The sequence below is a fragment of the Prionailurus bengalensis genome, chromosome F2, assembly GCF_016509475.1.
Source record: "Prionailurus bengalensis isolate Pbe53 chromosome F2, Fcat_Pben_1.1_paternal_pri, whole genome shotgun sequence".
NCBI lineage: Eukaryota > Metazoa > Chordata > Mammalia > Carnivora > Felidae > Prionailurus > Prionailurus bengalensis.
The window spans coordinates 45,741,474-45,761,044 of record NC_057353.1 but is presented as its reverse complement, the minus strand read 5'-3'; the positions used below and the strand labels follow the sequence as shown (position 1 = coordinate 45,761,044).

Here is a 19,571-nt window from a genome sequence, read left to right as displayed (position 1 = left end):
CTTTTGTTCTTGCAAATAACTTAGTATGTATTGTTATCAATAATAACCTTACTATTTGGTGATAATTTTTAATTTCCTATTTTTAGTATTTCTGACCTTCTGGTTGACAACTGCCATCATTCCAACCTTATGAGGTTCACAAGTATATCCTCTTAATCTCTGAATGACCTCCTTTTTTCAAGTTCTAAGAACTAAGTTCATGGATTATTAGTGTATATACAGTTCATGAAACAGCTTTTGTGACTTTGATACTGAATGCTTCTTCACAATAACCATCTGTGGGAAGTAAAAACTATTACTAACCCCATATTACCTATGAGGAAATGAAGATCAGAGGCTAGGCTAAGGCCACCTAGTGGAAACCAGAGTTACACAACAGGGCCTGATAGTGGAGCAGCATTTGACCTCTATTTTAATTCTTCTTTACACATTCTCACCTGTGATCAGTTACTTAGCACAAAATTTCTACTCTTCTACCTACATTAAATTGCTAATAATTTCAAAGGAGTACTACATACAAGGTAGAAGATGAAACTGGAAAATATTGAGAAACTAAAGCTTATGCTAGTACAGTTCTTCAAGTCTACAGTCCATTTTCTAAGTTTTCTTTTTATGAAATATATATGTGTATATATATATATGCATATACGTGCGCGCACGCACATGCGCGGGCGCGCACACACACACACACACACACACACACACACACACAGTTCTACGTTTTACCAGCAAGCTGTATCTCAAAAGTTCTTTGGAACCATTAAATTAATATTCCTTATAAATATGTCTCTGTTATTCACTTATAAAGTGATAAAGCTGAGATCAGAGAACTAGCATAAATTATCTCATGACAAATCTCATATAACCCTCAAGTCTTTCTATATCCTTTTCTACCAGAGTAGTCTAGAAAATAGAAAGTTCTAGTATCATTTGTTCAATTTTGCAATGGGCAGAGTTTTACATGGTGTCTGCCAAAAAAGCAAATTGGATCATCCGGTTTTGTGACACATAAGTATTGGATTTCAAGAAAGTCAATTTTAAAGAATTAGGAGTTCTGCTGAATGGAGGGTAACAGGAAGAAATATTAAAATCTGTGAATACAGAGGAAAGGTTGTGATCCTGAGAGACACCATAATTAGAGCTTAATAGCTCAAGTTCCATAAAATGGCCAATGTGAGAAACACGTAACATCTGATGTGCTCTCATAAGGGAGTGTTTAAATATATGATGTATTAAAAATACCTTAAAATGGAAAAGATGGCAGGGAACCAAATAAGAGCAAATATTAACTAAAACACCCAATGGGAAAAAAGAGTACTTATACAGATCATATTTTTCCCCATCATGTGATGAATTAAATCAGTAACACAACATATGAAAGACCTATGACCTTAAAATATAAAAAAAAAATCAGTAAGTCAACAGTCCCTTATTATAAAACTATAACTTTTCTGTTAACATAATGTTAACTTTAATTTTGTGTTATTTCTTATCTTTGAGGTCTTACCTCAAAGACATATTTTTTTAGGCCTTAACAATTTTTATAGATTGAAATACTTCAAAAGAAATAACTACTAAAAAAATAATTAAGAGAATTAAATTCTGCCAATATTTTACTAGATAAGTGCACAGGATTTACAATGAGAAAAGAGGGGGGGGAGCCTGGGTAGCTCAGTCGGTTGGGTGTCCAACTTTGGCTCAGGTCATGATCTCACGGTTTGTAGGTTTGAGCGTGCACTGGGCTCTGTGCCTAGAACTTGGAGCATGGAACCTGCTTCGGATTCTGTGTGTGCGTGTGTGTCTCTCTCTCTGCCTCTCCCCAACTCTCTCAAAAATAAATAAACTTAAAAAAATAAAATAAATAAAATAAAATAACAAAAAAGGCAAGTGAAACTCAAATTATTAACTGACATTGTTATTGACTTCAGGGTTTTAGCCACTCTAAATCAAGAGAATAGATTAATTTTTTTCTTTTTTTACTATTCCTTTCCCCATACTCATCTGTTTTGTTTCTTAAATATACGGAAAAGGGAAAGAAAAAAGAGAGGGAGGTAAACCGTAAGAGACTCTTAACTGTACAGAACAGACTGGGAGGTGGGTGGGGACACAGCCTAACGGGTGATGGACAGTAAGGAGGGCACTTGTGATGAGCTCTGGGTGTTATATGTAAGTGATGAATCACTAAACTCTATCCTGAAACTAATATTACACCATATGTTAACTAAAATTTAAATAAAAACTTGAAATAGATAAAAAATATTTACTATTTAAGTATAGTTGACATCCAATATTGTATTAGTTTCAGATGTAGCAGGGAACAGATTTTTTTTTTTTCCCATGGCCATATAGAGGCAACAGGCTAATCCTTACATCCCAAATAGGGAAAGATTTTTTTTAATTTTTAATTTATTTTTTAAATGTACATCCAAGTTAGTTAGCATATGGTGCAACAATGATTTCAGGAGTAGATTCCTTAATGCCCCTTACCCACTTAGTCCCTCCTTCCTCCCACAACCCTTCCAGTAACCCTCTGTTCTCCATATTTAAGAGTCTCTTATGTTTGTCTCCCTCCCTGTTTTTATATTATTTTTGCTTCCCTTCCCTTATGTTCATCTGTTTTGTATCTTAAAATCCTCATATAAAATATCATGTGACTTCACTCATAGGGAAAGGTTTTTAAATGAGCTGTCTACCTAGATCTGGGGCCCCTAAAGGTTTGACAAAGCATTTTCTATCAGAAATAGAGAGGAATGAGAAAATATGACTATATTGGCAAGAGAGCTTGTTGAAAAAAACAGAGATCTCCCCAGAAGATGAAAAATAATGGGAAATCCCTCATGTGTGTTTGGTAGCTGTAATTTATATTACTGTACTGGTTTAGGAATACCCATTCTGAATTATTTATATAAAACTGGAATCAGACTTTTCATAACCCTGGGACATCTGTCAGAAATAGATGCATGTAAAACCTGTCTGGAAAACATGCCCTCAAATAGACAAAAAGGATTCTCAGGGACAAAGACCACTAAAGACAAGCTCCTGAACAGATTATTTTATATACCCCCACCCACAAATTATTCTTTATTAGCAAGAGGAAAATTCAACCCCATTATCAAATTCATTACCAAGAACTTCTGATAATGAAATCACCATATGAACAATTCAATAAATTTGTATTGTTTAAAAAATAATAAATAAATAAATAAATAAATAAATAAATAAATAAATAAATGCTTAAAATTATTAAATACATACTGGATAGAATAAAATTGAGGAGTAAAAAACCAAGGTATTATCAAGAGTCAAAATAGATTTGAAAAACACATACTACTTCCAGAAATGAAAAATACAGTCACTAAAATGAAATATACAGTAGATGTGGCAAATAACATTTTACACGTAGCTCAAGAAAAAATTAATAAACTAGAATACAGATTTGAGAAAATTCCAGGAAATGTACTAACTTAAATTTTAAAATGGCAAGTTTAAAAGAAAAGAGACATGGAGGGGTAGGTCCAATATATTTAATTGGTATTCCAAAAAGAGAGAATAGAAAGTAAGGAAAAGAGACAACAGCAAAGAGTTAATAGCCGAGAATTCTTCAGAACTGATGATATATAAGAAACCACAGATTCAGGAAGCACAATGAGTCCTGGTTCAGATAAATACAATAAAATCCACCATCAGACATCTCTTGGTGAAACAGGTGATCACCTATTATGAAAAAAAGATAGCAGACAGAGAAAACAGATTATCTATAGCATGCTAGGGAATATGAGGTTAGGAGAGGTGTAGAAGAAATATTTCTCTAGTATACTAAAACAGTGATTTAATGTATTTCTACACTGCCCATAAAAAACAAGGAAATGGAATAGTGATTTCCACCTGTTATCTAACATACAGGATTAAACCCGTGGAAATATATTAAACCCTGTGTGAGGGTAAAAACAATTGGGCAATTATAAAGTGCTAAACAAGTAACAGTAAAGTAATCATCTAAGTTAACAAAAGCTATTCAGTCAATCTCTGGGAAGAGATTATAAATATGGAAAAGCATCATTCTTTGAAATTGTCAGTACACAAGATGGCATAAGTATATGCCACATGCATACATGAAAATATATGTTTAGGAAGGCTATGGTCATTTTTCCCAGCTCAGCCAATTTATCCTAAGGTTCTTCTGCCCATCTTCCATTCATTCTTGACTAATTCTGTAGGAAATAGTACTGCCATTTAAGAGCCCCATTTCAAAAATTGTATATTATGAAAAACCGTAAGTAGGAAAAATGGTGTTGATGTTTCCAAAATATTCCACTAAAAAGAATAAAAAGTTCTAAATGGTCTATGTGTTCAGTGAACAGTTTTTTTATTCAACATGAAGACTTTCTTGGTATGGCATTACAGCTGAGCTTTGGACAAAAGATGCCTGACCAGAAGATACTTAAGTCTTGTTCTGCTAATCAACTGAGATAATCCCTTAGAGTGGACATTCTTCAATATAAAAAATAATCACAGACATTTATCCTAAAAATATGATAACTGGAAAACTATTTGTTATCAGTTGGTTAACTGTACTTATTTGTAGAGATTCCTCTTATTTTTAGATAGAGAGTTCTTCAGGATAATTTGAGTTCTATAGTAACTTTAAAAACAAAATATATAATAAAGAGTTTAAACCCTATTTTGGTGTTTTGGGTTTTTTCCCCAAGAGGAACACTATCCAGTGACTTTCTAATGCAATAAAGATAAAATCCAAACTGCCACTGATGTATAAAACCATTCATAATGTAGTCTCTTCCCTACCCCAAACTTTACCTATTATTCCTTTCCTCTCAGCTAGTCATGATCCTTAAGTGTGCAACACTGATTCCCAATCACAGGTCTCTGCTCTGCCAGAACACTTGACACGAGCAGTCCACGGTCCAAGCTCATTCTTGTCATTAGGTATTAGATTAGGTCTTCCCTGAGCCCTAATGTAAATAAATTTCCCAGGGCCTTTATCCTAGTATACTGCCATATCATTCTCTTGGCATCTATGGCTGTGTGAAATTTTGAGAACATGGACTGAGAGTCCACTATTATGCCAGGCCCTCTGCTAGGTGCTGGGAATATAATGGCAGAGTTGGATGCGAGCAGCTCAGGTTAGCCGAAAAAATAATTAAAAATAATCATAAGGTAGGAGAAGTAAAATGTAGGAAAAAAGGTAGGAAAAAAGACAGGTGTCAAAACTTTCAGTCGGGGACCTAATTAACTTGTAAAGACATATAAAATATCTGAATAATGCTTCAAGAACTACAACCCAAAATGAGGATAATTTTTAAGGGACATTTAAATAAAATGCTAGTAAAATTTTATTTTGGCAAAATTAAATGTTACAATGTTCTCATTCCCTAAAAACCAAACCAAAAAAACACAAAAATTACCTGCATCCAAACAAACAAATCAAAACTATGGTTAATATATTTGTGATTGAGATCACAAGTTTATTGAGATCACATTTATTTCAGCCTCTAAAAGAAGGTCTTATGAGCATATGTATATTGAAATATCAACAATTCACTTTTACTGAGATGTTCAATTGTCAGTCAGTAGCTCTGGTTAGTTTCCAGTTGTTTGTATCTATAATGTGGAACTCTTGCATCTAATTCTACTTGATAGCTCTTTTTACAAGGAAAAACTTCAAAATAAAACTTCATGGAGGAGGGAAAGTCAGGGGGACTGCTGGAAGTTTCTCAAAGAAAAGGACATCTGAAATTGAGGATATAAATGGCAATCCACCAAGGGAAAAATGATTGGGGAATTTGTTATTTTACTGCATTTTTAAAGCTTTAATACTATGCACTGATGTACCACATGGAGTTTTCACAGAATAATACTGGATAATGTATGAAAGTTATGTGTTATACATATACTTCTTAAGAAAATGTTTATTTTGCGGGGGGTGGGGGTGGTGTGGAGCGTGCATGAGTGGTAGAGGGACAGAGAGAAACAAGAGAGAGAATCCCAAGCTGGCTCTATGCAGTCAGTACAGGGCCCGAAGTAGGGCTTGATCCTATAAAGCGTGAGATCATGACCTGAGTCGAAATCAAGAGTTGGACACTCAACCGACTGAGCCACCCAGGTGGCCCTATTCATATACTTTTAAGTAAATGTTGATGTAATCTTGTTTGGATCCTTCTCTTATTAAACAAAATGTTGAAGGAGGGAAATCTGAATATTTAAGGCTTTGGATCAGGGAATTATTACTTATATTCATATATGCAACAATTATGATGTTGGGAGCTTTAACATGACCACAAATTAATTGGCATTACAGAGAGTTTTAAAATTTAATGATCTACTATTATGATGATTATATTCAATTTAAATATTTTCTGATTACCAACTCATCTGTCAGTAACTATGATAAGAAACAAAGAATGAGACTGGCCAAGACAGATCTGTCCTTTTATCTCCATGCTACCCCTCTCAGCTTGCCAAGGACATCCTTGGCCAATATGTAAAGAAGAAAAGCCACCATTTCCCACTCCCCCCCCCTTACACACCTCGAAGCACTAATTCCCATATAAAATGGCAACAGTGACTAGATGTGTAACCTGCATATGGCAGACATCAGTACGTTATTTGAGTTCTCAGCACTTCATTTCCTCAGGTTATAAAATAAGCCCAGACATAGTAAAAATGGTTGCTGAGAGAAAAAGAAAAAGTGATTAACTAACAATGAACTTTAGCCCAAGTGTAAGGGGTCAGAGCGCTGAGTATAAGAAAAGCAGTTGAGGAAGAGGTAGCAAACCAGGGTTCTATACTTAGCTCTACTTTTAAGTGACATTGCACAAGGCAAGGAACCTCCTGAAACTGTCTCTTGTAGTGGTTCTGTTCTGTAACAACTTGCCAAGAATGGTTCAGAGTTTAGAGAGAAAACTGCATGAGATTTAGAGGTGTAAATGAAACAAATACTGGCCAATATTCTCTGAAAGTCATGCTTTTTAAAATACAGTAAAATTCAGAGGTGCTGGCAGATTCCAGCTTGTCTTCCCTCTTCTCGGTTCTGTGACTGGCTCTTTTTCCTGACCGCTGGCCCTGCAGACTAACAACAACTGCAGGCTTACTCCCAGAAACAGAGGCAATGCTCCCATGGACTTGTCTACCAGCCTCCAGGGGTCCCTCCAGTGGCTGGACATGCCTGGGGACATGTCTCTGATCCACTGTCTTTAGATCCTTAATTTACAGCTTCTTCCACAATTGAGTAAGACCTTATTCCTACAATAAATCCTTTATGCTATAATACTTATAATGGTTCTGCTGCCTTGACTGAATCCTAATGTATTCCCTCAGCTGAAAAACTGGGGTTTTAGAAGATATACACATTTTAAAATGTGATAATTTTTATGTATAAATTCCCTTCTCCCAACATACACATAGAAACACATTTTGACTAAAGACAGAAGCCGAGTAACGTACTCAGAAGGAATGAATGAAAACCATCGTAAAGGTTATTATTTAATATTGGCCAGGGGAGGGAGCAAGTTATTCATCAGTGAATATTTTTTTATATGTTTTGAATTTTACCTGTAATACCTATTGAAAAACAAAAATATAATCACATTAAGGTTCTGTTTATATTTCTACCAAGATTAATCAGCACTACAAAGTACATCAGGTCTAAAGTTCCGTCTTCATTTGAATCAATCTCTCTCAGAAACATTCAGAGCCACCTGATCTGCTAGCTCTACATAATCATCTAATCTTCAATCTTTCATTAATTCACTCAAATCTTTAATATATTCCTATTATGTGCCAAGTATAATATTAAGTACTGGGTATTCAGAAGTGATAACATATGCCACATTTTCATACTCCTAGCCTGTGGATCTACTGTTTTCTTAGTTCAAAATGGCCCCTCTCCACTCCTGTCACCCATACTCTGGAAACAAATTCAGAAGCTGTGTACTCTGAAACCATCCCTGAAAACCTACCCATAGAGTTCATCATTCATGTCTTTAAATGTTCTATTTTGTATCTATGTCAGTATTAGATTTATTGTTTAAATGTCTGTCACATCTGTTAGCCCAAGATGTCCTATGTACATGGAATGTATTTATTCTGATTTTGATGTGGCTTTTCTGTAATCCTAAACATCCTATATTTACATCTACCAGTGTACTTCACTCACTGCACTCTAATAGGTAATTTAACTATCAACTCTTTGATTGGACACTGAGACCTATAAGGGATGGACACATATCAGAAATTATTTCATTTTGTTTCTCTAGTGTAAAAGACATTCTATGGCATATAATGGTTGTTCTAAGTCTTAATTTTCAACAGCATGGCAAGACCATTCAATGGGGAGTGAAGAGTCTCTTCAACAAATGGTGATGGGACAACTGTATATGCACATGCAAAAGAAGAAAGTTGAACTTTTATTTTGTACCATATATAAAAACAAACAAACAAAAACTCCTCAAAATGAATCAACAATCCAGCTATAAGAGCTAAACCCATAAAACACAGAATAAAGCATAGGTATAAATCGCCAAAAAGAATAAAATACCTAAGAATAAACTTAACCAAGGAGGTAAAAGATCTGTATTCTGAAAACTATAAAACACTAATGAAAGAAATTAAAGAAGATACAAACAAATGAAAAGATAGTCCAGGGTCATGGATTGGAAGAATGAATATTGTTTTTTAATGTTTATTTATTTTTGAGACAGAGAGAGACAGAGCATGAACGGGGGAGGGTCTGAGACACACACACACACACACACACACACACACACACACACACACACTGAATCCGAAACAGGCCCCAGGCTCTGAGCTGTCAGCACCGCGCCCGACGCAGGGCTCAAACTCACAGACCGCAAGATCATGACCTGAGCCGAAGTTGGACACCTAACCGACTGAGCCACCCAGGCACCCTGGAAGAATGAATACTGTTAAAATGTGCATACTATCCAAAGAAATCTTTGGATTCAGTGCAATCCCTATCAAAGTACCAACAGCATTTTTCACAGAACTACAACAAATAATAATAAAATTTGTATGGAACCACAAAAGAACCTCAATAGTCAAAGCAATCTTGAGAAAAAGGAACAAATCTGTATGGATCACAATTACAGATTTCAATATGTATTACAAAGCTGTAGTAACCAAATCAGTATGGTGCCAGCACAAAAACAGACACATAGATCAATGGAATAGAGAAAAAAAGCTCAGGAATAAACCCATATACAACAAAGGAGGCAAGAATATACAATGGGGAAAGATAGTCTCTTCAGTAAATGGTGTAGGGAAAAATGAACAGCAACATGCAGAAGAATGAAGTGGACCACTTTCTTACACCATACACAAAAAGAAACTCAAAATGGACGTAAGAATTAAATGTGAGACATAAAACCATAAGAAATCCTAGAAGAGAACACAGGCAGTGATCTCTCTGATATTGGCTATAGAAACATTTTTCTAGGTATGTCTCCTAAGGCAAGGGAAATGAAAACAAAATTAAACTATTGGCAGCAGGACGAAATAAAAAGCTTTTGAACAGTGAAGGAAACCATCAACAAAACAAAAAGGCAACCTAATGAATAGAATATATTTACAAATGATATATCCAATAAGGGGTTAATATCCAAAATATATAAAGAACTTATATAACTCAACACCCCTCCCCACCAAAACCAAACAAACAAACAAAAAAACAACCTCAAACAATCCACTGAAAAAATGGACAGAGGACCTGAAGGCAGTTTTCCAAAGAAGACATACAGATGGCCAACAGACAGATGAGAAGATGCTCAACATCAGGGAAATGCATATCAAAACTACAATGAGATATCACCTCACACCTGTCACAATGGCTAAAACCAAAAACACAAGGAATAACAAGTATTGGCAAAAATGTAGAGAAAAAGTAACCCTTGTACACTGTTGGTGGGAATGTAAATTGGTACAGCCACTATGGAAAACAGTATGGAGGTCCTCAAAAAATTAAAACCAGAAATACCATATGATCCAGTAATTCCACTACTAGGTATTTACTCAAAGAAAATGAAAACATGAATTTGAAAAAATATATGTTTAATGCAGCATTACTTACAATAGGTAAGATATGGAAGCAACCTAAATGTTTACTGATAGATGAACGGGTAAAGAAGATATACATATAAGTATACACATAATGGACTATTATGCAGCCATAAAAAGGATGAGATATTGCCATTTGTTTTTTTTAATATATGAAATTTATTGTCAAATTGGTTTCCATACAACACCCAGTGCTCATCCCAAAAGATGCCCTCTTCAATACCCATCACCTACCCTCCCCTCCCTCCCACGCCCCCATCAACCCTCAGTTTGTTCTCAGTGAGATATTGCCATTTGTAACAACATGGACAGACCTAGAGGGTATTATGCTAAGTGAAATAAGTCAGACTGAGAAAACAAGTATCATATGATTTCACTCACTTGTGGAACCTAAAAAAACAAAAAAAGAATAAACAAACAAATAAAAAGCGGAATCAGACCTATAAATACAGAGGACTGATGGCAGCCAGAGGAAAGGGGGTGAAGGGGATGGACAAAATGGGCGAAGGGAATGGGAGATACAGATACATTACATTCAGTTATAAGTCACCAGAATAAAAGGCCCAGCATAGGTAATATAGGCAATGATACTGGAATAGTGTTGTATGGTGACAGACGGTAGCTACACTTGTGGTGAGCACAGCATAACAGACAGAAAAGCTGAATTACTATGTTGTACATCTGCAACTAGTGTAACATTGTGTGTCAACTATAGACAGATTAAAAAAATTTTTAAAGCATGGATATAAAATTTCATGACCTTGGATTTGGCAATGGACTCAGATTAATTATAAAAATTTGTGCAAAGATCATTATCAAGAAAATGAAAAAATAATTTATAAATTATGTATCAGATAGGGGTATAGCATCTAGAATAAAAAAAGAAATCCCATAAATTATCAACAAAAACCCAAACAACTCAATTTAAAAAAGGGCAAAAGGCTTGAATAAGCATTTTTTCCAAAGAAGACATAAAAATGGTCACAGAGCACATGAAGAACTGCTCAATATCACTGATCATTATGGAAACGCAAATCAAAACCACACCCAAAGGATGGTTATAGTTTAAAAAAAAAAAAGGAAAATAAGTGGTGGTGAGAATGTGGTGAAACTGGAACCTTGAACATTGCTGGTGAAAATGTGAAATGGTTCAGCTGCTGTGGAAAATAGTTTCGCAGGTCCTCAAGAAAGTTAAACATAGAATTACCATACAACCCTGAAATTCTATTCCTAGGTATATATCCCTAATATCTGAAAACAGGTACTTGTACACAAATGTCCACAGCAGTATTATCCATAATAGCTAAAAAGTGGAAACACGCCAAGTGCCCATCAACAGATGAATGGATAAACAAACTCTGGTATTTACATACAGTGGAATATTATCCAACAATAACTAAGAATGAAATACTGACACATGCTACAATGCAGAAAAACTTCCAAAATATTATGTTAAGTGAATGAGCCAGACACAAAAGGTCACATATTGTATGATCCCATTTATATGAAATATCCAGAATACATAAAACCATGGAAACAGAAAGCAGATTGGTGTTTTCAGGCGCCAGGGGGAGGGAGAGAGATGTAGAAGAAAATGCTTAATGACTAAGGGGTTTTACTTTGGGATGAAGAAAATGTTTTAGAACAAGACAGAGGTAGTGGTTATAGACAGTGGTAACGGTTACACAATATTGTGAATGTACAAAGTGCCAGTGAATTGTTCATTTTAAATAGTTCATCTTATTATGTGAATTTCAATTCTTTATTTTTTATATGTTCATTTACTTTCAGACAGTGACAGAGTACTAGCGGGGGAGAGGCAGAGCAAGCGAGGGAGACACAGAATCCGAAGCAGGATCCAGGCTCTGAGCTGTCAGCACAGAGCCCGACATGGGGCTCAAACTTGTGAGCCGCGAGATCACGATGTCAGCTGAAGTCGGATGCTTAACTGACTGAGCCACCCAGGCGCCTCAATTTCAATTCTATTATTAAAACACACACAGGTACGCAAACTCTTTACTAAAATGAATTAAAGAATGAATAGGAGAGATACAGCTGAGTTAAGGAGAGACGGTCATAAAGTTTCCTAGGAAAATAACCCCACCTTCTTTGTTGATAGAATTTGCAGTTCTTCTTTAATTATTTTTTTTTTAATGGTTATTTCTGAGAGAGAGACAGAGCATGAGCAGGGGAGAGGCAGAGACAGCGGGAGACACAGAATTCGAAGCAGGCTTCAGGCTTTGAGTTGTCAGCATAGAGCCTGACATGGGGCTCGAATGCGTGAACTGTGAGATCACGACCTGAGCCGAAGTCAGATGTCCAACTGAGTGAGCCACCCAAGCGCCCCTAGAATTTGCAGTTCTTAAGATGACCTATAAATTATGTAAGGTGGAATTTCCTGGATCTGAAAAATGAGTGAAGCGGAGGAAAGATGGGGCCCGGGCTGATATGTGATGTTAACAGATCAGGACTGGTGCAGTGCATGTGAGGTGTGCACCAGATCCACCATGCAGGACCAACTGCTGGGAGTGTTGGCTGCATCCCTCTCCTGAAATGTACCTTGGTCGGCAGTGGGAGATTTTTCACCCAAATTTACACCCCAAATTTAGGGGGCATATGCTAAGTGATATGTTAAGAGCACACAGAAGGGGAACTTTCTGTGTTCTCATGGAAGCTCAGGGGGAGACTTCCTGGAAAATGTGATGTTTATACTCTGAGGCCTGATGAATGATGGGAGTGAGGCAAGCGAACAGGGTGGGTTAAGAGAGCTCCAGGCGGAGTTCACATACCAAGGTCTATTAGCAAGCGACAAACCTTACTTTCAGGAAGCTGAAAGAAGCTCATTATGAAAAGGGCCACAATGAAATTAGAAAAGAATGTGGGTGCCTGAAGAAGGAGCAGACTACCACCTGGTATTTGGTTTTAGGCACATTATTTACCTTGGTAGGCCTCAGACTCCTCATGTAGAATTAGAGAAAACAACTCATACCTTATAGCATTACTGTTAAAATTAATTTAAATAAGTTAGGTAAGTGATAAGCATTTTATAAGCAATTATTAAAGTTGTTGCTACTATTAATGCCAAGACGTAGATAAATATAGTTTTGGTAGTATAAGGGCAGAACCCCAAAGCAATCAGCATTGCAAAAGGCATACAAGAAAGTTTACACACAGTGTTCTAAAGAAATTCAATCAACAAACCACCATGGTGTGTTATAAGCAACTAATGTTAGTGAATCTTATAAGCAAACACACACACACACACACAGACACACACACACACACCAAACAATATGAAAAGTGAAAAAAATAGTGAACGCTTTTTAAAATCATAAAGACTTTCAGGTTTACAATATAAAAAAAAATATTTTTAATGCCTAGTATCTTTGTTCTAGCAAACAATTCTACCTAACCTTCTGATGAGAAACCACGAGTACTCTTGGTGAGATGGCAACGGCTCTCTACAAATCTCGTAACTCACATTCAGGACTAATTCCTTTAAAAATGTTCTCTGTGAACATGGGTGCTTTTAGTTAAAGTGGACTAAAAAGATAAAGGCAATCCAGAGCTTTCGTTACTTTCCTCCTCTTATCATCATAAACAGAAAGGAGAGACTTAAATAATCTGACCTTGAATACAACGGATTTCAAGGAAAAATGTGAATGTATCCTTAGCCCTGAAGTACAGTCTTTCATCAATAGCAAGCTTTAAAAAAAACCAAAATGCTGACACAGTCTTAAATTTGTAATAATTACAGTGTAACAGATTTCCAAGAAAAATCATTAGCTACAATTACAAAATATATTTTATGTTTGTCATGAAATGCAGAAGTAGTACCAAAGCACTTAGGTTGGGCATGCTAAAGATTTTATCACTAACTGTTCTGGTAATGAAATATTAGAAAGTGTAGAAAGTTGCTCAATAATTTCCTACCTGCTGGCCATATTCCACTCAAGGGCCGGATTTTGAGAATTTCTTTCACTCTCTGTTAGCACCCCTCGTGTGCCACTTTCCTTCTCCGGTTTTAGTTGATCCCACTGTGCAGTACCAATATTGATGGACTGCAGATCTATTTGGTATTGTCTATCTTCAATTTCTGATCCAGGATCTCGAAGAATTCCCAAGTTCAAAGCTCTCCTGAAAAGGCAATGAAAAAAATTGAATAGATAAAATATTCTGTTTATTTTGTTCACTAACATAGTAACATTATCATTTTTTTCTTTTGGATTACTGATGGATTCACTGGGTTATTCAAATCTCTGAGGCAGGTAAGCTGCCACATAGAAGGCCTTGAATGTATACCCCAAAGTTATCATGTCCAGTACTCTACCCTACAATGATTTTTTAATATTGTTCCCAGCACTGTGTTGTTTTCCTAAATACTTTCACAAACATGATTTCAATCCTTGAGATGTTGTGGAGGCTCTATTATCTCCTTTTTTACTGAAGAGGAAACAATTGAGGTAGAAAGACTTAGCCAAAGGTACTGAGGTAGTATGTAGCAAAACCACAACTTAAAAATCCAGGTTTTCTGACTTAAACCCAGTCTTCTCTCCAATGCTAATAACCTCCCTTCCTCAGGCCTTTGATGTCTTGTTAGGAAAGGTGGTAGAGCCTTGTTGATCTTTTGTACTCCCTTACCCTTTGCCCTTGTATAGTAGATTAAACTGTTGAGAAGACTATATTGTTTACTGACATAGAGGCACAGTGAGGATAACTGACCCATAAAGAGTTGAAACTTTGATCTTACTAGCCCCAATACTGTGCAAATGAATAAAATTATCAGTAACATAAAGCTAAATTAGAGGAAGTAAATTGTTAACTTTTTCATGAAGGTTTTAGAATGAAAATAACAAGACAATATGGTGGGCAGGAAAGAACTGGGTTCAGGTTCAGAGGTCAGGTAAACCTGTTTGTGTGAGCTTGGGAAATTTTTGGTTTTGTTTTGGTTCATAAATGCTTTAAATGGAGTTATCAAAAGGAAAATAATATATGGCCCTTATGAAAGTTTCAATCAGCACAAAAAGTGAAATAATATAGAGAATAAAAATATTTTTACTAGTACAAATATTGAAAAAATCTATAATCTCAGTTATTAGAAAAAATACAACTAAATTAATTACAGCAATTGAACATTAATGAAATTAATTGGCAGGGGGTGGTGAGAAGGGGAAGCATGGGTTGTGGTGTAAAAACTACAGAAATAGGGTAAGAATCTGATTAAGACTAAAAGTAAGCAGTGTGGAGCAGACCATGCCCAGAGGCTGGTCAAATACAGATGGAAGGTAGAGGACTACTGAGACTCAAGATGGCAGGTGTGTGGGCCAGATGCAAGGGAATGGATATAGCATCGGATGCGCCAGGCAAGGTGAGGGCTGATACTAATGAATTCAAGTGAAGAGAGGAGCTGGGAGAGAACTGGAACTAAATGAGCAGGCAGTTCAGGTAAGGAGATGTCAGAGGGGGTTATAAGAGGGAGATATCAGAGGGGGTTATAAGAGGGAATAGGGAAACAAACAGGCATTGGTCAAGAAACCATAGCAGGAGCCAGAGAAAGAGACGGATGAATTCTCAGGATCCCTAAGGTAAGAGCTGAAGCTGTTTTTTGTTTGTTTGTTTTTGTTTTTCCCTTTCTTCTCTTTTCTAACTTTGAACAATTGCAATCTAGGAGGACTGGGCATGCAAAGGAAAACAGCCTAAAATTTTACTTGAACCAAATAATTGCATTGGAAATAAAGCCCATAAAATGGACATGAACCTTTTCAATTTGCCCTAATGAAGGCAAAGAAAAAAAAAAGAACGAATGAGGGTGCGGGTGGGATGGAGTAACATTTAGAATATCACTGTTTTAGGGGCGCCTGAGTGGCGCAGTCGGTTAAGTGTCCGACTTCAGCCAGGTCACGATCTCGCGGTCTGTGAGTTCGAGCCCCGCGTCAGGCTCTGGGCTGATGGCTCAGAGCCTGGAGCCAGTTTCCAATTCTGTGTCTCCCTCTCTCTCTGCCCCTCCCCCGTTCATGCTCTGTCTCTCTCTGTCCCAAAAATAAATAAACGTTGAAAAAAAAATTAAAAAAAAAAAAGAATATCACTGTTTTGACAGAATACTCTTCTTTCATTTTAATATTGGTATAATTCTGCTTAAAGGCCCATCTCAGACTTCACTTTCTATTAACACCTTCCTGACCAGCTTTTCTCCAAACTCCCTCTCTCCCTAACCTGTACTGTTGGGGTCTCTCTATAAGTACAGTAACATCACAATGACTTGTCAGTTTTTCCCAACATACCATAAATTTCTTGAAGTTAGGAACAACTCTCCTATCAAGCCATCAGTAAATGCTGTTTCAATTCACTGATTTGAACTGACACAAATCTTGATACATCTCAAATGGAGAACCTATCTGTCCACAGTAGTTAAGAACACAGTCTTTAAACAGTAAACTTCTGGTTGGGATGCACATAAATTCAAACATACAGCAAATATCTTGGGCATGGTGGTCTAGCCTATTCCTTAGATTATTATTCCCCATAGAAAAGTTACATTTCCTTATTTTAAACTAGCCAATGCTTTCCACACTTTAAATAAATTACGTAAACATATTTTTAAGGTGACCTAAAATACTTGAAGAATCCCTAAAGAAAAAGTATGCTATGAAATATAATCAGCGCTCTATTAAAAGACAAAGTAACCCAGCCCAGCATTAACATCAATCTATTTCCCTTGGCACATGGACGCTATAATCATAAGATTACAACCACAAAACCCTGGATTCATCAGAGTTTTTCACGTAGGCTTGAAATTCCCCGCATTTTTTCTTGGTCTTAAATTGAGATATATTCCTCCTATCTATCTGTGGAAAATGTGACTTCCCACAGGTTCTTTTCCCTATGCAAATGGTCTGTATAATTAGCAACAGCCAGATACTTCTAAGCATGCTTATTTTAAAATTTCAAGCTTTCTAAGAATCAGGGTTGGAGATTTCATGTTTTCTCTTTTTCTTTGTTTTTGAAATAAGTATCTGTATTTTTAACGTGATTTGAAAGTTCACTTAACTTAAAAGCCAATGGTAAAACCATTTATATCCGAGTTGTAGAAAACTGGATAACTGAAAGATTCATATGAACTTTACTCTCAGATTTTCCAATGATCATGAGCTTGGAGAAAATATTTAACTTCTCTGTGCCTTAGTTATTTCAATATTAAAATTAATACAGAGAAATAAAATACATGACAAGAAATTAAACTACTCATAAAAAGGTCCATTATAAATTTTACACCCATTTCTGAATGGATTCTTAAATGGTTCTGAATGAATAACATATCAAATTACAACTAATCATAAATGCATCACCACCAAGAATAAAACAAAGCCCATTTTCCTGATTATGTAAAACCATAATGAAAACTCTCAAGATAAATGTTCTTTAGTATTTCCAGGTTCACCTGTTTTCAAAATAAGGCACATCAGAAACCATGGACGAATCTTCAGACTGAAACAACCAGAATGTTTGAAAAAAAATTTTTTTAAACACCTCTCAGAGTTGACACAACGGAACAGAAACTTCAAACTTCCCCCACCCTAGATGCGCGCCCGAGCAAAACCAGGGACATTAATAAAGAAGCACCTGCCAAAGCCAGCTTTTGCTCTTAGGGTTTCTGCTGAATCCTGCACAGACACTGATGTTCTGCTCTGGTAACTACACAGGAGGAGATTTAAAACTCAAGGCCCACCCAAGGTGATGAATCAGCTTAAGTGGAGACCCTACATATAAAGCTGGGGTCACAAAGGGCTACATAAGCAGTGAAAGTGTGAATTAAAAATGGCCCTCCTAGGGAGCCTCTCGGTGGTAAGTTCTGTATCTTGACTGCAATGGCAGTTAAAATAATCTACATATGTGATAAAATTGCATAGAACTATATGCACATAATCACATAGGAGTACATCCAGAAACTGTTGAATCTGAATACAGCTGTGGATTGTACTGATGTCAATTTCCCGGTTTTGATATTGTGCTATAGTTATGCAGGAAGTTATGAAAGACTTGACATTACAAAACTCCCAGAAGAAAACATAGGGGGTAAGTTCCTTGGCAAAAGTCTTGGCAATGATTTCTTGGATTTAACTCTAAAAGCAAAGGCAACAAAAACAAAAATAAATAAGTGGGAGTCTATCAAACAAAAAGCTTATGCTCAGTAAAGTATCAACAAAATGAAAAGGCAACCTCTGAAATAGGAGAAAATTTTGGAAACCATGTATCTGGTAAGGAATTATATCCTAAATAGATAAGGAACTCCTACAACTAAGTAACAAAAAGCCACCAGTAACCAATTTAAAAATGGCAAAGGATCTGAAACATTCTTTCAAAGACATACAAGTGGCCAACAGGTAAATGAAAAGGTACTCAATTCAGAGCAGTGAAAGTACTGTGTATGATACTGTAATTATGGACACGTGACATACCATATTATACATCAGTCCAAATATATAGAACATATAACATGAGGAGTGAATCCTAATGTAAACTATGGATTTCCGGTGATGATGATATGTCAGTGTAGGTTCTTCAATTATAACTGTGTACTACTATGATGGGGGATGTTGGTAAAGTCCAAGATTAATAAGCTAAACATAACAAGGCAGAATAAACTAAAAAAACTAGAAGAAAATAAGAACAGAAATTAATGAAATAAAAAAGACACAGAAGGATCAACAAAGCCTAAAAGAGACAAATCTCTAGTATTCGAGACAAAAAAAAGATAAAGATAGAAAGCCTAATAAATTAATTTTGCAATTAAAAAAACACAACTATGATGCTGTAGAGATAAAACAGATAATAAGAGGATATTAGAAAGATTTATAGGAACAAAGATTTTACAATTTATTGTGGAAAAAAGTCTCTCCTCTAACTTATCACTGTCCCTAAAGAGATTTCTTATCCTTTTCACCGTGCGATTTATATAAAGGTTGTCCTCTCATCTCTTCCACCAAATATAATGCTACTTCTCCTTTTATAGCTCTTTTTCTATGTGGAAATGACTACTTTAAAACTTTATCTTGACAGTTAAAACTGTTGATAATGTAGTAACTAGTGAAAAGCATTCAAGTTCTTCCCTATTTCTTGTCTTACTCAAGACTGTCAAAACTCTTCTCCTAACTAGCTCTCTGGCCAATGAGCAAACTTGCATTCATTCATTCATTCATTCATTCATTCATTCATTCATTCATTCAAAGGATATTTAGTAGAGCACTGCATGCTAGGCCCAATGTCAGGCCCTAGGGATACTGGGTTCCTGTGTGGTTCCTGCCCTAATTCAGCTTATAGTCTAGTTGGGGATTTATAGGCAATAGCAAAACAGTTAATTCTATAAAAGGTTAGGTATAGAATGCAATTGGAAGCACGTAAGTGGGACACCTGACCCAGACCTAAGGGTCCAGAATTTAACGGAGTTCAAAAAAAAAAAATCCCAATCTCATTTCATATAATGA

At 36.0% G+C, this 19,571-nt stretch overlaps 1 protein-coding gene across 1 annotated transcript in view; it reads right to left on the bottom strand.

Annotated features, from left to right (window-relative positions):
- The window catches only part of VPS13B (vacuolar protein sorting 13 homolog B), an 828,197-nt gene that overhangs the window by 286,369 nt on the left and 522,257 nt on the right, over positions 1-19,571 (bottom strand). The window contains 1 exon segment of the mRNA XM_043601463.1: positions 14,023-14,226. Within this exon segment, the coding sequence (XP_043457398.1) occupies positions 14,023-14,226 (204 nt within the window).